This window comes from Thunnus albacares, chromosome 2 (genome assembly GCF_914725855.1).
Source record: "Thunnus albacares chromosome 2, fThuAlb1.1, whole genome shotgun sequence".
In the NCBI taxonomy this organism is placed as follows: Eukaryota; Metazoa; Chordata; class Actinopteri; order Scombriformes; family Scombridae; genus Thunnus; species Thunnus albacares.
Genome location: NC_058107.1, coordinates 30,565,008 through 30,587,406, shown reverse-complemented (window position 1 = coordinate 30,587,406; position 22,399 = coordinate 30,565,008). Strand labels below are relative to the sequence as shown.

General features: G+C 37.8%; 3 protein-coding genes across 5 annotated transcripts in view; 2 read left to right on the top strand and 1 right to left on the bottom strand.

Moving 5' to 3' along the window:
* The first annotated feature begins 1,006 nt into the window (after positions 1 to 1,006).
* Positions 1,007 to 3,288, top strand: ppil3 (peptidylprolyl isomerase (cyclophilin)-like 3). The gene is made up of 6 exons (XM_044337541.1): positions 1,007 to 1,098; positions 1,359 to 1,433; positions 2,279 to 2,372; positions 2,467 to 2,534; positions 2,641 to 2,759; positions 2,899 to 3,288. The coding sequence occupies exons 1-6, from the start codon at positions 1,096 to 1,098 to the stop codon at positions 3,023 to 3,025; spliced, it is 486 nt and encodes a 161-aa protein (XP_044193476.1). The 5' UTR covers positions 1,007 to 1,095; the 3' UTR covers positions 3,026 to 3,288.
* A 1,159-nt stretch (positions 3,289 to 4,447) lies between these two features.
* zgc:101858 (uncharacterized protein LOC449555 homolog) lies at positions 4,448 to 12,454 on the top strand. Of its 2 annotated transcripts, XM_044330143.1 has the most exons (9): positions 4,448 to 4,556; positions 4,716 to 4,886; positions 6,691 to 6,869; positions 7,953 to 8,046; positions 8,145 to 8,214; positions 8,311 to 8,347; positions 8,570 to 8,633; positions 9,373 to 9,537; positions 12,239 to 12,454. In XM_044330143.1, the coding sequence occupies exons 1-8, from the start codon at positions 4,533 to 4,535 to the stop codon at positions 9,529 to 9,531; spliced, it is 798 nt and encodes a 265-aa protein (XP_044186078.1). In that variant the 5' UTR covers positions 4,448 to 4,532; the 3' UTR covers positions 9,532 to 9,537; positions 12,239 to 12,454. The 2 variants fall into 2 exon arrangements, with proteins under 2 accessions (XP_044186078.1, XP_044186070.1); XM_044330135.1 differs by lacking the exon at positions 12,239 to 12,454 and having other exon boundaries at positions 9,373 to 9,585.
* The window catches only part of col27a1b (collagen, type XXVII, alpha 1b), a 68,928-nt gene continuing 57,656 nt past the window's right edge, over positions 11,128 to 22,399 (bottom strand). The window contains exons 42-61 of one of the 2 annotated variants that reach the window (XM_044330107.1): positions 21,946 to 22,002; positions 21,798 to 21,851; positions 21,628 to 21,681; positions 21,459 to 21,512; positions 21,263 to 21,316; positions 21,038 to 21,145; positions 20,843 to 20,950; positions 19,343 to 19,450; positions 19,183 to 19,236; positions 17,221 to 17,283; positions 17,000 to 17,053; positions 16,863 to 16,898; positions 16,301 to 16,318; positions 16,109 to 16,144; positions 14,896 to 14,922; positions 14,705 to 14,770; positions 14,384 to 14,555; positions 14,161 to 14,270; positions 12,598 to 12,816; positions 11,128 to 11,537 (exon numbers count right to left, since the gene is read on the bottom strand). In XM_044330107.1, the coding sequence (XP_044186042.1) occupies positions 11,391 to 11,537; positions 12,598 to 12,816; positions 14,161 to 14,270; positions 14,384 to 14,555; positions 14,705 to 14,770; positions 14,896 to 14,922; positions 16,109 to 16,144; positions 16,301 to 16,318; positions 16,863 to 16,898; positions 17,000 to 17,053; positions 17,221 to 17,283; positions 19,183 to 19,236; positions 19,343 to 19,450; positions 20,843 to 20,950; positions 21,038 to 21,145; positions 21,263 to 21,316; positions 21,459 to 21,512; positions 21,628 to 21,681; positions 21,798 to 21,851; positions 21,946 to 22,002 (1,599 nt within the window). In that variant the 3' untranslated portion in view covers positions 11,128 to 11,390. The remainder of the gene's footprint in view (positions 11,538 to 12,597; positions 12,817 to 14,160; positions 14,271 to 14,383; positions 14,556 to 14,704; positions 14,771 to 14,895; positions 14,923 to 16,108; positions 16,145 to 16,300; positions 16,319 to 16,862; positions 16,899 to 16,999; positions 17,054 to 17,220; positions 17,284 to 19,182; positions 19,237 to 19,342; positions 19,451 to 20,842; positions 20,951 to 21,037; positions 21,146 to 21,262; positions 21,317 to 21,458; positions 21,513 to 21,627; positions 21,682 to 21,797; positions 21,852 to 21,945; positions 22,003 to 22,399) is intronic. The other variant, XM_044330115.1, reaches the window with a different exon arrangement.

The following is a 22,399-nucleotide window of genomic DNA, read 5'->3' as shown; positions in this document are numbered from 1 at the left end:
AATGTGACTGGCAAAACAAAACAAATGACAAGTATGGCAAGAAAAACAAAGTGTAATGGGGACAGAATGGTTGTCTTACCCACTTTTTCACAGCTTCTAAAGGCTATTCAAATAAAACAATCCTAGAACTACTTTCTGTCTTTGATCTCAAGATTTGATACATATAATACTATAATAGTAAAAAAAAAAGTCAGTTTTTTAACCAGGAAAAATTAATAGTTTGGTTTTGGAAATAAATAGCTTGACTGAACCAGTAAATATTGAACTGTACTACTATTGAACATACTGTGTGTTTGTATGGTAAGTCCTTCATATATTTTAAGTTAACTTACATCTGTTATCATTTATCTTTCCTCTTCGGCTCAACTGGAACATGAGTGTTGAGGTTGCTTGAGCTTCAAAGAAATCTTCGTATGATGTATGCTGAAATAGTGTTGGTGCTTGAATGTTTAATTTTATAAGCCACGTACCCGATGGTTCCCCCCAACGCTACTACTCCAGTGACTGGTCTGAAGTGGCTACTGGCCTTTAACTTGAAAGTTTTTCATAGAGAGGGATTTCAGTTCTTCAGTCGTTGTAGGCAAACATTTTCAGTTTCACATCTAATCTATTTTGAAGACCAAATAAATTAAATTGCTCACAACTTCAAACTAGGGCTCAACTAACGATTATTTTCTTCAATTAATTGTTCAGTCTATAAAATGTCAAAAAGTAGGGAAAAATACAAATTTTAGTGTCATTTGACGAAGCTCAAGGGAACTTCTTCAAATGTCTTGTTTTGTCTGATCAACAGTCTCAAACACCAAGATATTCAATTCACAGTGATATAACAGGGAAAAACAGCAAATCCACATATTTGAGAAGCTGAAACTAACACATTTTTGGCATTTTTTCTTTAAAAAAATAATGAAACAATTATATCAATCAAAATATAAATGCTAATTAATTTTCTTCCAATCAACTTTATCAACTAAACATTGTAGCTCCACTTCTGTGCCGTTGTGTGTGTGTGGCCCGGAACCATTCAGTGCTCGGTGACTGTACCCAGACGGACATGTTTCTCTGACACACTTGTGCACAGACGCAACGTTTGAAATGGTAAACTTCATTATAGAAATTTCCAATAGGTAGTTGTCAACATCTAACACAAAACAGCTCAGAAAGTTATAAACTAAAATCATAGTTTTACGTGGCTATGCTGTTTATCTTAACTTCCCTTTTGTTACATGATAAGTTGCTTATTTTTGCTGTCGATGTAACAGGCTAAGCTAGGTAGCAAACAGTAATGAATGACCGTTCCTGTGCCTCATTTAAGTTCAGGTTTAATGTTTTTATTCTTTCCTCTTGAAATTCTGCAGGCTGTTACCCTTCACACAGATCTGGGAGAGATTAAAATTGAATTGTTTTGTGAGCGCGCACCGAGATCATGTGAGGTAAGTTTTTACATCCTCATCTTTTACTGCAATACTGTCGACTTCTTTCCGATGCGAAACGTTTTTGCACATTTAAACATATCTTAATATTAGGCCTGACACGGTGTGTTCTCCTAGAAGTGTAAGACTTGGCTGAAGAAAGCTACCGTTCGTCAACTTCCACATTCTTCTGAGTTTGGATTTGCAATAGTACAATTTAGTGCTGTTTGACTCTCACATAGAGCTGCAACAATTAGTCAATTTATCAATTCGTTGTTAACTAGTTTTATAATCGGTTCAAGAAAAAAAAAGTCCCAATTCTCTTATTTCAGCTTCTCAAATGTGAATATTTTCAGGTTTCTTCAGTCTTGTATGACAGTAAACTGAATATATTTGAGTTGTGAACTGTCGGCCAGGACAAAACAAGTCATTTGAGGCTTTTGGAAACAGTAATTCACATTTTTCACACTTTTTACATTTTATGGACCAAACAATTAATCAGTTATTCAAGAAAATTATCAACAGACTAATCAATAATGAAAATAATTGTGAGTTGCAGCCCTACTCTCAAACCTCAAAATTGTAGCTTTAACATCAGCACATGGTCAAAAACAGAGCACCTTCTTCATAGGTGTCTGATTAAACTGTCCAGATATTAAAAGGTAATCCACACCCTTCAACCAATCAGAATCCAGAATTTTCAGTGGCCATGGTAACAACTTTATAATTGCCATAAGGTTACAAACTGTATTAGAAACGTGGTACAGTAATTGTAGGGTCTAAACAGAGATTCTGATGTATTTTCATTAATTAAGTAATTTTATATCCTAACATGTTCATTTTAAAATTTTTATTTTGTTTTATAGAACTTTCTTGCCTTGTGTGCCAGTGGGTTCTACAATGGCTGCATCTTCCACCGAAATATTAAAGGCTTCATGGTTCAAACTGGAGACCCTACAGGTAGAGAGGAGTGTTGTTGCATATGATCAACGGTTGAAATGTCAGAATTCACACCCTCATGTGTAGTTTCCTCTATTTTGTTTAAATCATCCAGGCACAGGAAAAGGAGGAACAAGTATATGGGGCCGCAAATTTGAAGATGAGTTCAGTGAACACTTAAAGGTGAGTGTGACCTCTAGTTTAGTTGGTCTAAATTTTATTTAAATATCTTATCAGGGTTTTGTTGTTTAAAATTGTCACTGTTTGTTCTGCTTTCATTTTGTTTCAGCACAATGTAAGAGGAGTGGTCTCAATGGCAAACAATGGCCCCAACATGAACGGCTCCCAGTTTTTCTTCACGTATGCCAAACAGCCTCATCTGGACATGAAGTATACAGTGTTTGGAAAGTACGCAAATCATATATGGCAATCATGGGTGTATAGTCATGTAATAGATAGATAAAATATGTTCAATATGCAACACAAAATTTGTTTTCTGTAGACAAGATACAAGTTGACCTCAGTTAATTCTTTCTTCAACATGCAGGATTATCGATGGCTTGGAAACACTGGATGAACTGGAGAAACTGCCTGTAAACGAAAAGACGTTCCGACCACTGACTGACACCCGGATAAAGGATGTGACCATTCACGCCAACCCTTTTGCTGGATAGACGACACGCTCTTCAAATTTGTAGATTGGCCTTTAACGCAGACATGGACTCAGATATTCCCAATAAGCCAATTGATACAGTGTATAGTACCTTGTCATGGATGGATAACTTGTCAAAAGCTAGAAATTGGAGAGAAGACCCCTGGATAATTTGCATACCAGTATTTGCTGACAGGTGTGACCCAGAATTTAAAGGACAGGTTCACAATTTTTCAAGTCTGTTTTAAAACAATAGTCAGGGGCCAAAATGAACATTGAAATATGTTTTTCTTGCGGTAATCATTCCTTCTGTTCATACTGGCCATTAGAAGATCCCACCATAACGCATTTACAATGTAAATGATGGTCTTTCTGTGCAAAAATGTATTTAAAACTTAATCTGAAGCTAATATGAAGCCTCAGCTGTCCAAATGAGTCAAATCAAGTAGATATCTTTTAATGTTAGTCTTTTTAATGCCAAAGTTATTCTTTTTGTTAGGGGGAAAAAGGGAATTTGATGCCAAAAAGACTGTAAATGTGGCAGATATCCACTTGATATGACTAACTCAGACTTCTGAATCCTCATATAAACTTTTAAATGCATTTTTGCACAAAATGACTGTGTGGACACACTGCATTTCGGCCCCCATCACTTACATTGAAAGCACATTTGAAGGGGATCTTTTAACAGCCAGTATGAACAGGAGGAATGATTCAATGAGTCAGGAAGGAAAACCTCATTCAGGCCTGTCCTTTAACTCATGTAGGTTTAAGATATTATATGGTTTAAAGACATTATATGTTTTAATCACTGTCCATGGATTAATCCCAGATATCATCCAGATGCAAAATTCAGGGGTTTGCTTTCTCCAATTTCTAGCAAAATATGATTAAGAATTTTAAGAAATTGTTCACATCCCCCTCAAAAGCATTTGTAATAAAGAATATAGGTTGCTCTTCAATGATTCATTTTAATGCATTGATAATTCAGTCCTAAAAGTAACGTGTCTGACTTTGTGCAACATTGCTCTACAGATTCTGATCTTTTTTTTTCTTGATAAGACTTTGTAAATAAATTGTCAATGTTTTGTACTAAATAAAACTTTTATAATGAATGTGTTCTGTTTTTAGCATGATTTCAAAACGTTTGCTACATTGAAATATATTTTCAAATGTCTCAACTGGGAATGACGTGGTGCTGAAGGTTTTTTTTTTTTTTTTTTTTTTGGTCTTTATTGACATGTAAAAAATTGCAATTTTTTCCACAAAATGATCATGCACAAAATATCAAAATAGAGGAAAAATAAGAAAAAACAAAAAACTGATCGAGGGGGAGTTATAATTCATAGACAGATTAAAAAAACAACCAAAAAAAACGGATTCATAGTTTTTACACTTTGGTTTAGAGGTAAAACGAATTGAATCAGTGTTGTAGTCGTAGTAGTAAAACACGTCATCACTAGTGGACGAAACGTCACACTGGCTGTTGCAAGTTCGTACCAAACTACATGCAACAACTACATACATAAATGGCCTCAGAGGACGCATTTAAAGTAAGTTTATTGTTTTTGTATATGGTTTATCAGTCGAGTCAGTATGTATTTTCATAACAGCTTTCATACCGAGCGTGACCTTTATTATAGTTCAATCATTTATTCGTATTAAGGTTGTGTGTGCACACCTGCATTGACGTGTTTAATGTGCATTTATAGGTGTCTTCCCTGAAAGGGAAAGTGACCCTGATAACAGGGGCCAGCTCGGGTATCGGAGCAGGTTGTGCCGTCCTGTTCGCCAAACTCGGAGCCCTGCTCGCCCTGAACGGCCGAGACGTGGAGAACCTGAACAAAATAGCCAAAGAGTGCACCGACCTCGGGGCCGCAGAGGTAACTCACACAGTACTGAGGTTTTAGCAACTAATGTTAGAATAATGTTGAATATGAAGAGGACGTTGTTAATCTGCACTTTTAAAACAGATTATTTTGAATGGAGTTATGATTGTGATAAAAAAAAACCCATAAAAAACACATAAAAAAAACTGCAGGCTAGATAGATATAATAGTTATTAGCGGTGGTGGAAGTATTCAGATCCTTTATTTAAGTAAAAATACCAATACAGCAATGTAAAAATACTCTATTACAAGTACAAGTTCTGCATGAAAAATGAAAAATCCTACTTCAGTAAAAGTACACAAGTATTTACAGCAAAACGTTCATATATATTATTATATAAGACATCATTATATTATTAATGCTGAAGCATCAGTGTTAGAGCAGCATGTTACTGTTGTAGCTGCTGGAGGTGGAGATAGTTTCAACTACTTTATATACAGTTAGCTAGTTTAGTCCAGTGGTTCCCAACCTAGGGGTCGTTCTCCTCCAAAGGGTCATCAGATAAACCTGAGGGGATGTGAGATGATTAATGGGAGAGGAAAGAAGAAGAAACAAAGCTCTGATAAACAAACCTGTTTTTAGTTTTTGGACTTTTTCTCTAATCTTTGATCTTTGGTGAAATATTGGATCATTTGAACATTTATTTAAATGAAAGCATGTGAGAAGTTTAGAGGGAAAAATCACTATTTGGTGGAGCTGTTAACAACTCATAGACATCTGAAATGTGATCCCGACTACACACTGCTTTTTGTAAGACTTCAAAAGCCAAAAAGGTTGGAAACCACTGGTTTCATCTTTAACAATGTGTTGTATTTTAAAAGCTTGTAATATTATCCATTGTGTCAAATCATCATCCGAAAAGTAATAAAAGCTGTCAAATAAATGTAGTGGAGTAGAAAGTAAATATTTCCCTCTGAAATGTAGTAGAGGGGAAGTATAAAGTAGCATAAAATTAGAAGGGGGGGGGGGGGTTAAAAAGAAAGTATAGTACAACTACCTCAAAATTGTACTTAATTTTAGTACTTGAGTAAATCTACTTAGTTACTTTCCACCACTGGGTATTGGCCTAATCCTCAGAGCCTGTGACATTTCAGGTTAATAAATATGAGATATAAGTATTCCCAAATGTAATGAGCTAATCCTGTATTAATGTAATAAGCTCTACTGTATGGTGGGATGAGCCTAAAGCTTATTTTTAAACCTGTTTTTTGAGAAGCATTAAGACCTACCTTGGGGTAAAATTCTCTTTAAAGGCCCATACAAATGTACACTGGACGCAAGATATACAGTTGTCCCTTTTGACACAGAATATGTCAACACATCATAAAATGTACAATAAATTAAGAACTTGCTGCTTAAAATGAAAACATTGCTGCCTTTTTATAAAGCAATTATTTATTTTTCTCTGTTGGTATGACTTTAAATCTCTGTGTATTGTATATTTGTACTGTATACATAGATGAAAGATAGATGCTTCATTGTCATTGCATGTTAACACACCAGAACTCGACTTAGCAGCATATATAAATATATACAAATATATATATAATAATACAATAATAGTCACAATCATATATAGGCACAGATTTAAGACAGTACACAAATTTGTAAAAAAAATAAGGAGAGCGCCAACATATTGTTCATTATAATAGTATAATTTACATGATATATTTTGTATGGCCTCTCATGCGGAGAGTTGTGTTTTACAAGTTTCAAATGTTAAAAGCACAATGAAAAATAAATAAATAAATAAAAGTCAGGCCTTTTAAGAAACACTACATGTGCTTTACTGTGCAGCCCTTGCTTGTACCCGGAGACCTGACTGATGAGGAGACGGTGAAGAAGACGGTAGAGCAGACTATCGCTCGCTTCGGTCGGCTGGATGTCCTGGTCAACAGCGCTGGTATCCTGGCAATGGGCAGCATCGAGACAACAGACTTGGCTCAGTATGACAGGGTCATGAACATCAATGTCAGGTAGGTGTCATAACATCCTAGAGACACGCTGGTGCCGAGCGTTCGTTTGACGAGAAGAGTCAGATGACACGGCTCTGGAATGTAGCGTTAAGTCTGGAGGGGAGGTAATTGGCTAAAGTATGTGACACGTTTTAAGAGTTGATTTGTGGCAGTGTTGTCATGAGTAAGATTAAAGTTGATATTCATACGCTAAAAGGAAAAAGTCCTCAAAGTAAAAAGCTGTAGAAATATGAGGAAAGCCAAACTTGCACAGTTTTTGTGAGATTATAGTATTATCTTAAGGTATTATTTTCAATGTATGAGTTTCTGTATCTGAACGAAACTGAAAATTATGTGAAATTATTTTAATATTATTTGAATCGTAAAAACAAAATGTTTCAGCAGCAAGATGTAATTTGAGTTGGTTGTTTGGGAAAAGAAGAGTATTTTGTAAAAAAAAAAAGATGAAATGATGTTCTTTGTTTTGTATGAATCTAACTATATGTAGATTCAAACAGTATGAGTATACATGCTTGACTAAACCTAGATTTTACTGTTTTTTGCCGTATGGATACACTATACTTTTACTGTATGCATAAATGTGCAGGGTCATGGCTGCAAGTTACCCCTAATACATATAGACTGGATTTCAAGTACAAGGTGTCTTTGTCAGGTGGAATTGGTAGTTTTGTAGTTCACATCATCTCATATAGGACCTGCACCTGCATTTACCACTGCATAAGATTGGATTTGTTACCTTCATTTGCACCACAAACACAGGTGGATATCCTCACAGAATACTGATTCAGATGTGAAAAGAATATTTTTGTAACCCCTCAGATATCTGTTCTGAGGACATCAGGTGCACACTGTTATAAATCTACAGGAACATCAGATTGGCAGCTTTATTCACCAGCCACCCAATTTAAATGTAACAGGATGAATGTGTTGGTGTAGGTGCAGTACTGGAGTTATCTGGAGAATCCAGTTACAGATGTTAAGACGGAATTGTCTTTTTCAGCCTTGACTAGGCAAAAGACTGATGATCCCTTACTTGATATTTAATGTTTTAGTTAGTAGATCTCCCTTTTTTCCTTATTATAGATCAGTGTACCACCTGACTCAACTTTGTGTGCCTCACCTCATCAAGACTAAAGGCTCTATCGTCAACGTATCCAGTGTCAACGGACAGAGATCGGTGGGTATCATGCAGCCGGCCAACCCTCCATATAAAATATCTTTATTTGTTATGAAGCATATTGGGGAACTGTGACAGTCTTTTTTTTCTCTTTCTAGTTCCCTGGTGTCCTGGCCTATTGTATGTCTAAGTCAGCGATTGACCAGTTCACACGTTGTATAGCACTCGGTGAGTTAGCAAGAGTCTCCATGTATGTTCAACATTTAAAACGTTCATAAAGATGCATCAGAGAACAAGAAATCACATAACTTCTCTTTATTTCAGAACTGGCATCAAAGCAAGTCAGAGTAAACTCTGTTTGGTATGTATAATTATTACTTTGTGTGTGTGCGTGTGTGTGTGTGTGCTCAGTAATTGACCTCATTAATATTTTCTTGACCACCATTAACATTTTGGGATACATACAATTCAATTACACAGATCCTCTGAATTTGTGATTTAAAAAACAATCTAATCACCTTTTCCTAGAAAAGGACTGTTTCTAATGCACTTTATTCTACATTCCTACTCTCTCTCTCTTCAGCCCTGGTGTGATCATCACAGATGTCCACAAGAGAGCAGGACTGGATGAGGAGCAATATGCTCAGGTAACACAACATGTCACTACTTTATGTTGCCATTGAGATGGATTAAATCCATTTGCGGTTCTTTACTCAAGTGTTCCATGTTTTTCATGTCCTGGGATCTGATAGCGCAGAAGAAATAAGTGTAAATGCCAACAGGCAATATATGAAACTAACACTGTGGAACATGTATTCCATTATGTGCAGTGTATATGACATGAAACTGATCCTCTGGGTTCAGTTGTGGTCTGGCATGCATTGTTGGAAGGCGTTCCAAACCTCCCCCTAATCTGCGTGCTATAAAGTTAATTTAAGCATACCCAAACTTAAGTCCCCCTTCACTCAAAAATGTGTTTTTCTTATGGTTACTCCACTTGTATATCTGAGCACTGTGCAGAATTATTTATGTGGAGTATGACACTAGAAGGCTGTTTTCAGATTCATCTGCCAAAGTGGGAAAGTGTCTCTGTACTCACCTTAAATCTTAGTTTAAGGCGTGTGCCTACAAGCGTTATTTGTGACCTCACAACAAGTTTGGAGCCACTTGTGGTCCAGTAAGCAACAAACTTGAAACCTCCAGTGCATATATACTGATAATGGACTTCTCAGTAAAGTAGGACTCATCTTGTGTATATAGTTAAAATCTTGAAAGTAACAACACTTGCATATTCATAGATTCTGGATTTTTCAATGGGGGAGAATATGTATTTTAATATTAATATGTATCCCACATTCTCATTCTGTTGATCTTTTTCTCCACCAGTTTCTTGCAAAGTGCAAGCACACCCACGCCCTCGGTCGACCAGGTGAGGTGGAGGAGGTGGCCCACAGCATCGCCTTCTTGGCGTCAGATGCCGCCAGTTTCATTACTGGAGTCAACCTACCCATTGACGGAGGTCGCCATGCCATGTGCCCACGATAAGACCATGTACGCACACATACAGCAGTCTGCTAATATAGTGCTTCCAACCTCCAAGTCTGCTTGTGTTTTTGTATCAAATGAGGCTGCAGTTGAAAGAATCCCCCCCCCATTGCCACTAAAACTGAACTGAAAGAGACGTTTGAGGGAAAAAAACAAGGCATTACTTCAAGTAGACAATTTTTCTCAGTGTTCACAATGGTGGTAGCTGTCAGGATTTGATAGTTTCAGGTGTGAAATGAATCGAAGCGAAGCTAGAACACACTGCCACAAGTAGGCAGTTTAAATGCATTTTATTCTCTCACCTTGCTAAGAAGTTTTCGTTGAAGAAAAATTGAAAGCTGCTTATCAACAAAGGTTTCAGACATTTATTGAATAACCTGTTGAGTCATTAGACTTCATTCACTCAGCATAAAATGTCTTTACAGACCAAACACTAAACACATGTACCGTAGTTTAATGTGTATTGTAAGAAATCCTCTGAGTTTATAGATTGGTGGGACTAACCATCATTGCTGCATATTTTAGTGACAAATGCATCAACAGTAAGTAATAAAAGATGTCCTAAAATACAGCTGATTGTTGAGAACAGTTTAAGTATAAAAACACATACAGACCGTAGAATTTTTAAACCTCCATATGACCAAAAGTGTGCTGAAAACATGAACTTGATGGTTTTGAACCGGAAAATTAATCAGAATTTAAATAAAATTTAAATAGAATCCATTGTAGATAATAAAGGTTGCATAATTATATACATTTACATTTTGACAAATAAAAAAGAACTTAACTTATAGTGTCAGACTCATACAAAGAATATTGAAAATGTTAACATATGCTACCTTGAAAATATAATTTAGGAGTTTGGCCTGTGTGTATATTATACAATCTTCCCTTTTAAGTAAAGCACAGACATAGCTTTGCTGAGAGCTGACAAGAATTTATCATACGAGTGTCAACTGTTGCAGCACCAGGTGTCACCTCATTGTCATCCCAGATTATATCAGGTAACGTCTTGTTTGCTGTGAGATGAGAGGTGCAGTACGAGGTAGCATCTTGACACACTTTTCTCTGTTCACACTGTGGAAAACCTTGGATCCACTTTTAACATGGAAAGTACCACACAGCAGTTGTTTGTGTGAAGGTATCTGTATAAACGTGGGGTCTCAGCACTGGACAGTTATTAGAGGCTCAAAAAGACTTACCTGGAGGCAGTACGCCTGTGTGTCTGAGGCACACTATATACCTGAATGAGTGATATGATGTTTATACTGTAAAGGCTGTGGAACAATAACTATTGCACTTTATATTACAATATACAGTACATATACATGTATAAATAATACTTAAAACATGAAAGCTGGACTTATTGCAATTGCAGATGTAACTGTTCCATATTTCTGTACACATCACTTCTGTAAAATGTTCTAGGATTTTGCAAAAATCAGGTCAGACCGTGAAGGGAATATGATACAACATGGTCCGAGAGATGACAGAAATGAGACGTTCATATTACTTCCTTCGATTCAGGGCATCCAGATCTTGTATCAAACAAACAAGTCTCTGAAAAAGAAGCTTATTATTATTTTTTTTCCATAGGCTGATTAGTGCCAGAAGTCTTATCTCTGCATTTCCAATGGGCCTTCCCTCTCCAGCGCCCCCTCCTGTTTCTGCAGTCCAAGCATATTTTGTGGAGAGAAAAATGGGGGTCTGCTGTTCTGGAAACCACCAAAGCACCAGTCTCCCCTGTCTGCCATCCTCCATGCAGTCACTCCTTTGAGGAGTATTCAAAGCCCCCACCACACACATACATACACGCACATACACACACACACACACACACACACATACACATAGGGGCCCTATAAGAAGCACACCGGTCCAACCTCAAGGTGATAACGTGAACCAGGTTCTGTGGTCGGTAGGTTGTACACATCCACTATGGGGAGTAAGTTTGGATCCTGGGTCTGAAAGATGAAGTGGGTCTGATGCCAGCGGCCATCTTTGATCTGAAAGTCAAGGTTGCAACATGTCACATATTGAGATGATGTGCAAAAAAAAAAAAAAAAAAAAAAAATATATATATATATATATATATATATATATATATATATATATATATATATATATATATATATATATATATATATATGTATATATATACCAATGGGTCTGTTTTCTAACTTACTTCTAGTGGTATCTAGTCATGCCTATAGTTTTGGGACGTACGTCTCTGAGATTTCAGTGATTTCACTGTTATCTACCAAAAAAACATTGACAGTGTGGTCTAGATTATCCAAAATTAACAGGGAGACTGTTTCTGGTAAGAGGGCAAATACTATTGAATTTGCTGTTACTGTGTGCACTTCAAACACAATTAAACTCACCTCCACTGTATCGAGTTAGAAGCAAACATCTTAAATATGGATGTCTCAAAACTTGGACAACTAAAACAAAACCTTCCTGTAGGGCTAAATACCACAAGAGGAATGTGAGAAAATAGGTTTTGTTGTGGGCTTAGTTCAGTATTGACCTACTTCAATGAGGCAATTAGTTTAGCTTAGCATAATGACTGGAAGCACAGAAAACAGCTAGCCTGGTTTTACTTCAAAGTTTAGAAATTCACCTTAATGCTCACAAATGAACGTGTTTCTTTTGTTTTATCAGGACACAAACAGAAATTTAAAAACATTTAATTGTGTTTTTTTAGTGTGTTACGTGCCCTCAGGAAGTCATCTCACCCCGCCAAGAAAAAGTTACAGCAAACAACTCCCTGTGAAACCAGAACTTCTTGTTTTTATATTTGTCTCAAATGTATTTTGTTTGTATAGAAGATAGATTGTGTTAATTAGTGAAGCAAGATGTTTCCCCTTACTTCCTGTCTTTGTACTTGACAGATTAAACTGATAATGATCTTCTGATTTAACTCTCTGCATTAAGTGTATTTCACAAAATGTTGAACTACTGCTTTAAAGGATGTTAACATTTGGAACATTTGGAGTATTGCATAGACTTTTACATAGAACAAATTTTGATTTGAACCCATGCTGTAAGGATAACGGTGCGTACCCAGCATTCATCCTTGGGTATGAGTGGCTCCAAGAGGTCTCCGGCCTGAATCTTCTCCCCGGTCCAGGCCTTGAAGCTCACAGCCTGGGTAGAGGGCGTTAAGGAGGGTCCTGCTGCCCACACAGGCGTGTTGAGGCAGTGAATGGTGATGTGCTGCACGGCCTCAGTGCTCAAAAGGTGGATGAAGTTCATCTGGATACGACCCACTCCAATCTCCAACTACAAAGTAAGTGGATTTTTGTCAAGTTACTTTAATTTACTATAATTTTTACATGTTTGTAGCATGATTGTGAGGTTTATAATATAAGGTCAACATCTGGAAGAAGTGTGTCTTAATGGCTGTGGCTCAGGAGGTAGAACGGGTTTGATCCCCAGCTCCTCATGTGGAAGTGTCCTTGAGCAAGACACTGAACCCCAAGTTACTCTTGGTGGTTAGGCCTTACATAATGGCTCACTGGAACCAGTGTGAGTGCGTGCGTGTGTGTGTGAATGAGAGGCAAGTTGTAAATCTCTTTTAAGGCGCTATATAAATGTTTACCACGTAGCATTGACCGTGCAGAATTGCATGAATTCCTATGTAATTTAGAATTCAGTCTGCATGGTTACCATTTCACTGATTAGTCAGAACAACAACTTTCAAAGTCACATATTGAGGTTGATTATGCTTCATCCACATTTTGATCTGAAGTTACCTCTTTAGATCCAATATGTAATTTTTACATTTGATGTATATCCTGTGATACAATAAAAATGAGTAGGTTGAGAAAGTTGTGTTAAGAATTGTAATCTAAAAAAGACGGGCCCATTTTACTGATACAGTATAGTCACAAACATTCCCGATGTAAACAGCATCAGACAACATTAATACCTGGACTTGGTTGTTGGACAGATGTTACTCTCTGAGGTAGAACTTGAGCACAATAAGTTTGGGAGTTGATAACGGGTTCCAATTCTGCTATAAATTGTAATTAATAATATCTGGATCACAGATTGAGCTTTTAAGTATCACTTTGTATCCCTATGATTTCATTTACGTTTCATAAAGGCTGTCTATATTTGTGTTCTTGTGTGCTCCATTGTGTTTTCTTGCTGTATGATATGGCTGAAATATCACTCCAACAATAAGAGAGTGAAAGGATAAAGGACAGTTTAAGATTCTGGAGGTTTACTTGCCAACTGCGCGTGCCTTTGATGGTGACTTGGCCAGCAAGACAAAATGTGAAGCTTTAAGATTCATTGCGAGAATGATCCATCCAAAAAGAGCTACAGTTTTATAGTATAGAGCCAGAAAATGAACAGCTGTGCTCCTTAATTTATCACATGAATGACCTTATGCACACACACACACACACACAGCCCATCTTAAACTCTAAGCTTCTCTCTAAACTTCTCAACTTCTTGAAAAATTCTTTCGAAGACATCACAAGACATGAGCAATCATGGATTTGATATTCATCCACTGTCTTCATAACATGCTCCTTAAGTGATCTTGTCTGCATCCAACTGATATGTGGGTGTTTTGTCTAGCTGAGGCAAATATCTAAATATAGAGGTGAACCTAACCTTGGAAACTGTGACAGGTTTCAGGCAAGTCTGTCCTCCGCCAGTGAAGTTGCATGTCACCTCAATAGTGTCAGCAGCACAGCCGAGATTTGGGTCAATCCAATAAGTGCCTGTCAGAGTGGCAACAGAGAAGGAAACGGCTCGTTACTAACAGGAACACAATGAATGTGTTTGCAGAAATTATGGAGCAGTTTAAATGTCTGTCTTGACATTGTCTCCTCACCATCGTACATCCTCTGTTCACAGTTGTAGAGGTCTCGGCAGATTCGAGCAGGATTGTCGCGGGTTCCCAATGGGTTCTTTAGACTCTGGATGAGAGTGCTGAGATGCTGCAAGGTCTTGAAGATTTCTGTGCTTTGGTCTAACATGGGCAGGTCCATGCTCTGATAATTCTGCTTTAAATACAAATATTGGCATGACTTTTTAAATTTTACTTGTCAGTAAAAATGACAGTAAACTTGTCATTCACATTAATAATAACCATTAAAGAACCAACAACCAACAGTGATTACATTGAACCAGCATAGTACCCCTAAAAACTGACCTCTGGCCTCAATGCAGCATGGGAATCGATGATGACTTGAAAGGCAGCACCAAAAGCCTCATTTTTCTACCAAAGAATGCAGGAAGGTAATAAGATAACCTCAGCCACGGTCATTTCTATTTTACAGTTTGTACTTTAATATGCTATCATTCCCAAAACCCCAAATTGACAATAAAAAGAAATATACTTACAAGTGAAAGGGCAGAACTGGGAAAACCCTAGAAACCAAAGGGAGAAATCCACATTATGGGCAACGTGTGTCCTGACATGATTTTTTCTTGGTAGCATTTCTGTAAATCCTAATCTACACTTTTGCTGGTGGGCTCTGGTATTTTCACCCAATATACAGATATGCACAGAAACACAAATGTACATGAAATGAAGCATGAAAACACAGGCAATAAAGCATGTCAAATGCAGAAAAGAGGAGCCGTTGGCTAAATGCTATTCCAAACAGATCGCTGTGATTGTGAATGTGCTCAGTTTAACCCGGAGTGTAGCTCAACAGATGAATTTGTCTCCTTCAAATGGTTTTCAAGCTGACTAGATTCAGCACCCACAGCTGAGTCTATGTGTTTCATTATAAATGGAACTGTTGGATCTCGGTTATGAAAACGCATGATGTGACCACATGTGACATCAGATTAATCAAAACTGACAAGACCCTCACTTGTGTTCAATGCAGATGGATTGTTCAAAGTGGTTTTTCTTTGAAACAAGTTTCTTGATCAACTGACAATATCTTGATACCAGTGGAGTGATCTGACTTACATATGTCTAAACAATGTAACTTGTTTCATTAAACTTGAAACATAAGGATCTCCATTGGAAACAAGAAAAAGTCTTCGGAGGGAAAGACTGATGCATACTTATGGATTTGTAGTCTTTAATAATGCAAATAGACAAACATTTAAACACTATTTTGTAAGTCCAGCACACATTAGGAATGACTAGATTGTCTTAACCAGTTCAGTCGTACATATTACAAATTTGTTCTCTCACAGATTTAATCAAACAAATAAATTAAGACATGTGCTGGAAGTGTTTCTGTTTAAATTGTTCTGTTGTTTCAGCTTAGCACACAGGAAGATGAATGAGCTTATAGCTGTGCACTGGGCCATCATGTGTTGATTTGCATGAACTCTTTTGTAAGTATTATTTTTGGCATTTTTGACTCTGATGAAGAGTCGAAACGTTAATCTGTGTACTGCTCCAGTCTTTTCCCTCTTGAAATTAGCTCTCTTTGATCCGAGAAGCACCTACTTCAGCTGCAAATTGCTGGAAGATGCACTAAGAACCCCTTATCAAGTTAAATTCTCATCTTAATTTTTTTCACTTGTATTAGTTAAAACACGCGAATCTAGACTGAATTCATGTGTAAAATATGCAAAATGACAAACTTACTGGTGGTCCTGGTGGTCCACGTGGACCAGGGGATCCCTGTAAAATTGCATCACCACATTAGACTTCAGATTATTTATAACTTGGCCTTTACAGAAGATGATTAAGTAGTTCATTCATTTCTTCTGGTACTGAGCGGACCACAGGCCCGAGCAGAGAACAATGATTAAGCTACAGAGGTGAATAATTACTCACCCTCGGTCCTTGCAACCCCTGTTGGGGATGAAAGAAAAAGAAATCAATATTCATAAGTGGACAATCCCACAATAATAGAATGACTCTGAAAGCAGACCAGATATTCTATCATGTACAGCATAATGCCATTTTTGTGCTACACTTTCAACCGACAATCTTTATCTACTGTATGCTGAATTGCTGTTGAATTGCGCTCTTGCTTCTTTGAAAGCCTGCTCTCAGAAATCTTATTTCCACACAGAAAATGCTATTTTCACACAGAGAACCCATACGTGAATGTTGGCGTTTTAGGAGTGAGCTTGTGAATTATGCCTGTGCATGAGCGCTCAACAAACCTCTTAAAAACCTTGAGATGAGCATGCAGCCAACATTTATCACCCTGACAGGAATTCCACAGCAGCTAAGTGTCACTGTGAGTGTAACAACAAACAGTGGAGCACAATAGGAAATGAAAAGTGCTGAGGGCAAAGGAGGCTGAGTGGTGTGCTGTCTCCATACTAAGTATCCTATTCTGTGCTCACAGTACAGACAGAAAAGGATTCATCAAAACAGCGCCACGCACCGTCTCTCCCCGACTTCCTTTGTCACCCTGGGGTCCCTGATGGAGAGAAAGGAGACAGAGGATCACTCCATCACTGCCAGAAAGCAGGGAGAAGTAACATAAAGCTTGGCAGATAGGATGAGATATGAAGTACATACAGGATGACCGCTGGGGCCAATGATGCCAACGGGGCCCAAAGCTCCCTCCATACCCTGGAAAGCAAAGGCATGTTAGTTACTGAGGACATATATATGATGGAGCATCTGAAGAAGCACTGCTTATTTTTCATGGGAAGTGTACAGTTTGTGAGAGTTCAGTGGACTGGCACTGGCTAAAACACTGCACTGAGTCACCAGTCTACGATTAATCTTCATCTTACCATCAAACCACGTGGTCCTCTTGGTCCCTGTATCCCTGCTGGGCCAATGTCTCCTGGAGGTCCCTAGAAAAGACACAAACATTTGTTTTTTATAATGTTGGATGAGGTATGGTAAGTTTAAAGGTTAAACCAGTATTAAGTAATCAATGACCATCGTTGACCTCTATTGGCGAAACGTAGGATTTGTTCCAATTACAAAGTTCTCTGCTGTTAGCAAAGTGGCAACCACCATGATATAAATGATAACCAGTGCAGAAATGTCAGAAAACCTTGGAATACCACTGCATGATAAAATTCAAAAAGAATTAAAAACATTGTTCGTTTGACTTTATGAGCTATTTCTGTAGTTATTTTACCACCATTCACAATTTATTTTCATTGCAGATGAGTATGTCCTTCATTTCCTTTGTGAATGGCACTGCAGGACAATAATGTCCATCCAACAGCACACTCAAAAATTTAAATGGTTTTAGAAGGATTTATTATTTGTTATTTATTATTATTTGAGTGTATTAAATTATGTCACTTGACTAGTGTGAAAACACTTCATACACTGAACCTGCTCAAAATTAGTATGTAGTATGGAATAGCTTTAAAACTGTATGTAAAGTGTCTTAGCATCAAGGCTTCAGCTTTTCTCTTGAGACGACTAGATTTTTTTCCACAGGAGTAAGGTTGCAAAAAGCATCAGATAATCTATCTTTTTTTAAATGAATTTTTGGAAATTAAATTAATTAACTATCTAGTGTATGAAAGAAAATGAAAAATTCACACCACAGCTTCCCAGAGTTTTCTCCTCTCTCTAATTGTAAATGTAATACCTTTGGGTTGTAGCCAGAGGTATTACATTTACAATTAGAGAAAAGCAGAAAATCCTCACATATTAGAGGCTGTAACCAGTAAGTGTTTTTGCTTAATAAATTGCTAAAACATTGATTCTAAAAATAGTTTTAGACTCATTTCCTGTTGATTGGCTTCACTGACGAATCATTTCAGCACTATGAAAGACCTTAATAACTAATTTCACTTGGCTTAATGTTTGTCTTTGTGGCAATTTTAACAAATTACATTCTCATTGAAACATACTGAGGCTTAAAGAGCTGTTTGGGTTGTTTGCTTTACTGACAGCAGTCTCTGCATATCTCAGCAGTGTTTTTGCTAAATTAACAGGATTGCCACAAGAATATAGTATAGTATGGTATAGTATAAATACAAAAAAACAGAAGGTTTGATTAATGTAATAATACTGTGGAAAGGAAACAGTTCTATAAGCAACAAGCGTAAACAGCTTTATCTCTACTCTTATTTCAAATAAGGTCAATATAGTTGCAGTTGATATAAATGAAGCCATTCAACAACACTCCAGCACCTGATACATTAAAACAGTGTGTTTCAAATTCTTTAATAGTGCCATTTTATCTGAGGAATTTGCTTTAACTATCCTTATTCTTTACTGTCAAACAACTATTATAAACTCTACTGAACACTAACCCAAAACTCATCTGCTTCACAATCCTGCTCAAGTCCCACAATAGGAAAATATCCAACATAAGTCTCGAGGTTCTAAATTAAAGAACGAAAGTCTAGTAAAGCGTGCGCTGTTTCCTCAGCTGGCAATAATCTATAACGCAGCAAAGCTGTAAGTTTATCAGGCTTATGGTGGAGCAGATGTCATCCTGGGGCATGCAGTAATACCTAACAGCTTTCATACCAAATCTACCCAAAGACGCTATAATATAATGTACCTCCAGACAATTTTTCTCAAACTTAACCGAAGTATAGTACCTCAAACAGAAGGTGAGTTAAACACAGAAATTGCTTTTCGAGTTATTTTGCCAGAGATATTTTCAAGTCTGGCCAGAGACTTAATAACATTATGCAGACTGGAGAGCTTAAACTTAGTATGTCTGATTGACCTGAGGTCATGATATTGGTTGTGAATGGAGCTTGACAGGAGCGTACCTTTGGTCCAAAGAGACCCAGCACCCCTGGAAATCCTTGTTCACCAGAATCCCCCTGATGGATACAGAGAAGCAGAAATATAATAATTTTCATCACTGCACCAGTGAGGAAGTTGACATATAAAGGAATTTCGGCGGTAAGTTAACATATCATTGCTCACTGGTTGCCCTTTGGAGCCAAGGTCTCCTTGTTTTCCTGGAAATCCCATCCCACCAATGTAACCTCTCTTTCCTGTAGGACCAGTTTGGCCTGGGAAACCACTTTCACCCTGGAGAACACACACAAAAACACATAAACACTAGCACATCATCCTCACATCTCACACCCAGCAAACCAGTAGAAATGCAGCTAGTGCAGTGACAAGCTCATGATCTCTCACTGGCTCCTCACCATTAGACACTGCCAAGTGCATTCAGTGGGCCCCATGGCCAACAAATAAAGGTTCCCTGTGTTAATCATGATCACACATGTATAAAATTTTATGTTATATTGGCGGGGCCATGCAAATCAAGAATGTGCCAGCTCATTAACATTTTGTAACGCTAACTTCCTGAAATTATTGCTGTGAATATGAGGTCTTCTGAGAGCTGCTGTATGCTGCTGCGGTTTTAATGCAGAGTTTGGCCTTTGAGATCAGAAAATGGTCGAAATATTAAGCCAGCATTATGGTGCCAAGGGAGGCAGTCCCGGCATATTAGTCATAAAGCTGAGTTGGCATTTTCCACTTGATATTGGCAATAAAACTGCCTGCATTGTGATCTATAAAAATGCTTGCGCCATAACTTAAGAGTCCAACTGAAATCACATTTAGTCATCCCTTTTTACAGTTATAAATAATGTCAATGCTTTTTAAAAAATGTATTTTTAATAGTTTTTTATTATTAAAAAGAAGAAAGAAGGTCTTTGGGGAAATCTCAGAAATGCTACTTTTGGTCTCATCTGGCTGGAGGGACATGTTAGTGTTTGTGTTTGATTGACAACAGTTGGCAGACTGAGTTTCAGTGGCACCGGCAGGGCAACAAGAGACAAAGTAAACAAACTTGTACTGTAACCTAAAGACATGGGCAGACAGTGTGTTGTTGGAAGTGGTTTTGAAGAGCAAGGAACACACCAGCATCTAACAGAACCAAAGTGACATTTTTAGGTATGTTAACATGCCGTTAAATGTGCTGCAGCTGAGCAGCTAATTGGCTATCTAGCCTGCTAACCGCTCTTTTCCCAGTGAATGTTTGTTTGATGGCTCCTTCAACGAGTTTAAGTGCAGGAGAAGACGTGCTCATGTTTTTTTAATGTGTGGTTGTTGTTGTTGTTGTCTGTGGCTCTTCTGTAGCAGGCTGCCGTATGGCTTAGTGTGACTGACTGCTCTGCCTATGATACCACGCTAATGTTACTGCTTTATGCCAAGATTTGATTGGCTGTATTGAAATGTTCCTCCATCTACAGTATTCTTTTGAATTATGCAAAAATAGGGACCGCCATATTGTAAACTTGTTTTTTTTCCCTCAAGACAGAACACAGATTTACATCACAGATAGAAAGAGCTATTTAATTTCATTTGGAATCTTACATTAAGTTCTTTGTGAATAAAATAAATATGTTGCACCCTAAGCTCAAGCAACTGAAATGAGGAAAATGCAACTTGTCCTCCTGTCAGTCTCACCTTGGGTCCAAAGAAGCCTTGACTGCCAGGAAGCCCCATCATGCCAGTTTTACCCTGCTGTCCAGGTTTGCCAATTAAGCCCACTTCACCATCTTCTCCTTGCTCCCCCTAAACACAAAATGCGATTGATGGAAAATAATCAAGGCTTCTGTTCATTTTTTTGAACAAAAACTGCACCACTGACAGGGTCCTCACCTTGACTCCTTTGCTTCCATCTTTACCAGGCAGTCCATCCATTCCAGGGGGCCCCTCAAGGCCCTCCCTGCCCACAACGCCCCTTGGGCCAATAGGGCCCTCTGGACCCTTAAGAAATACAACCAGAAATGTATCATGCATTTCTTTTTTTCTGAATGGTTACATGTTGCACAAGTGTGAGTTATGTCTGATTATATAAAAAGAGAAAACATGCATTCAACCTACTGGTGGCCCTTTGATTCCAGGCGCGCCTGTGGCCCCTGATTTTCCTTTCTGACCCTGGAGCACAAAGAGTTCATGTTCCACAGCACTGACATGGTTGCATGACAGAAAATACAGTCCAAAAATATTGCATGAAATAATTCAATTCATCAAACAAAACAAACAAACAAAACAGCGCCTCTGTTATTTATGTCCTTACTTGATCACCTTTGGATCCTTTCAGCCCTGGTTGTCCCTTTGGCCCAGGATGTCCCTGAAATGATCATTACTGTTTGATTTGAATTACACTGATTTGTGTCTGGACAATTTGACTCTGTGTTTATATTGATGAGCTTCAGATTTTAAAAAGATAAAAATTAGATACTTACAGGAAGCCCTGGGGCACCAGCTTCACCTCTCCCTCCATCAACACCTATATGACCCTGAAAAATGTCATTTTCTCAATTACAGTGTGTACATGAACATCACTTAAAGCTAACTGGCACCATGTGGCTGATGAGAAAAATCAAACAATATGTCGGTTTTATATTTCACTTACAATGTGTCCAAAGTCACCCGGCTCTCCTCTATCTCCTCTGTCTCCAGGAGGACCCTGGATTCACATGGCAACAAATCAATTAAACAAACAATCTAGGCCACTGCTAACAAACAACACAGGAAGAACCAGGAACATGTAAGAAACTTACTCTGTCACCTTGGGGACCTGGGGGACCTTCCACCTTGCTGTCCTCCCCCTGTTCACCCTAAAAAAACAATATAGAAAGTGGAATTTTGCTCAAATGCAGTGCTCTGTGCAAAATCAATGCACATTTAGTTTGAAAGGGTATAACAATGGAAACACATTGCCCACTCCCATTATATGAATGGCAAATCATTACATGGGCGATTACCCACAGTGATCTCATTTTACATAAATGGAGCCAATGTTTGTTCCAGGGTCTTTATGGGATTCATTAAACAATAACCATGGATTCGTGTATGATTTTAATAGTCATGTGTTGTGCATGTGTCAAATGAAATAAATAACTGAAGAGCACAATAGGATTGTACATAGAAGAATAATTAGTGATGTCAGGGGCCGAGAAAAACTGACACTTACATGAATGAGAAGCAGTATATTATAGAATTAGTGCTTTTAAC

What these genes read in the sequence shown, in the direction of transcription:
- ppil3 (XM_044337541.1), top strand. An exon ending in GCGCACCGAGATCATGTGAG is followed by an intron (nt 1,434 to 2,278) that starts GTAAGTTTTTAC and finishes TTTGTTTTATAG; the next exon opens with AACTTTCTTGCCTTGTGTGC. An exon ending in AGTTCAGTGAACACTTAAAG is followed by an intron (nt 2,535 to 2,640) that starts GTGAGTGTGACC and finishes ATTTTGTTTCAG; the next exon opens with CACAATGTAAGAGGAGTGGT.
- zgc:101858 (XM_044330143.1), top strand. Translation starts at nt 4,533, where the DNA reads ATGGCCTCAGAGGACGCATTTAAA. An exon ending in CCTCAGAGGACGCATTTAAA is followed by an intron (nt 4,557 to 4,715) that starts GTAAGTTTATTG and finishes GTGCATTTATAG; the next exon opens with GTGTCTTCCCTGAAAGGGAA. An exon ending in ATGAGGAGCAATATGCTCAG is followed by an intron (nt 8,634 to 9,372) that starts GTAACACAACAT and finishes TTTCTCCACCAG; the next exon opens with TTTCTTGCAAAGTGCAAGCA.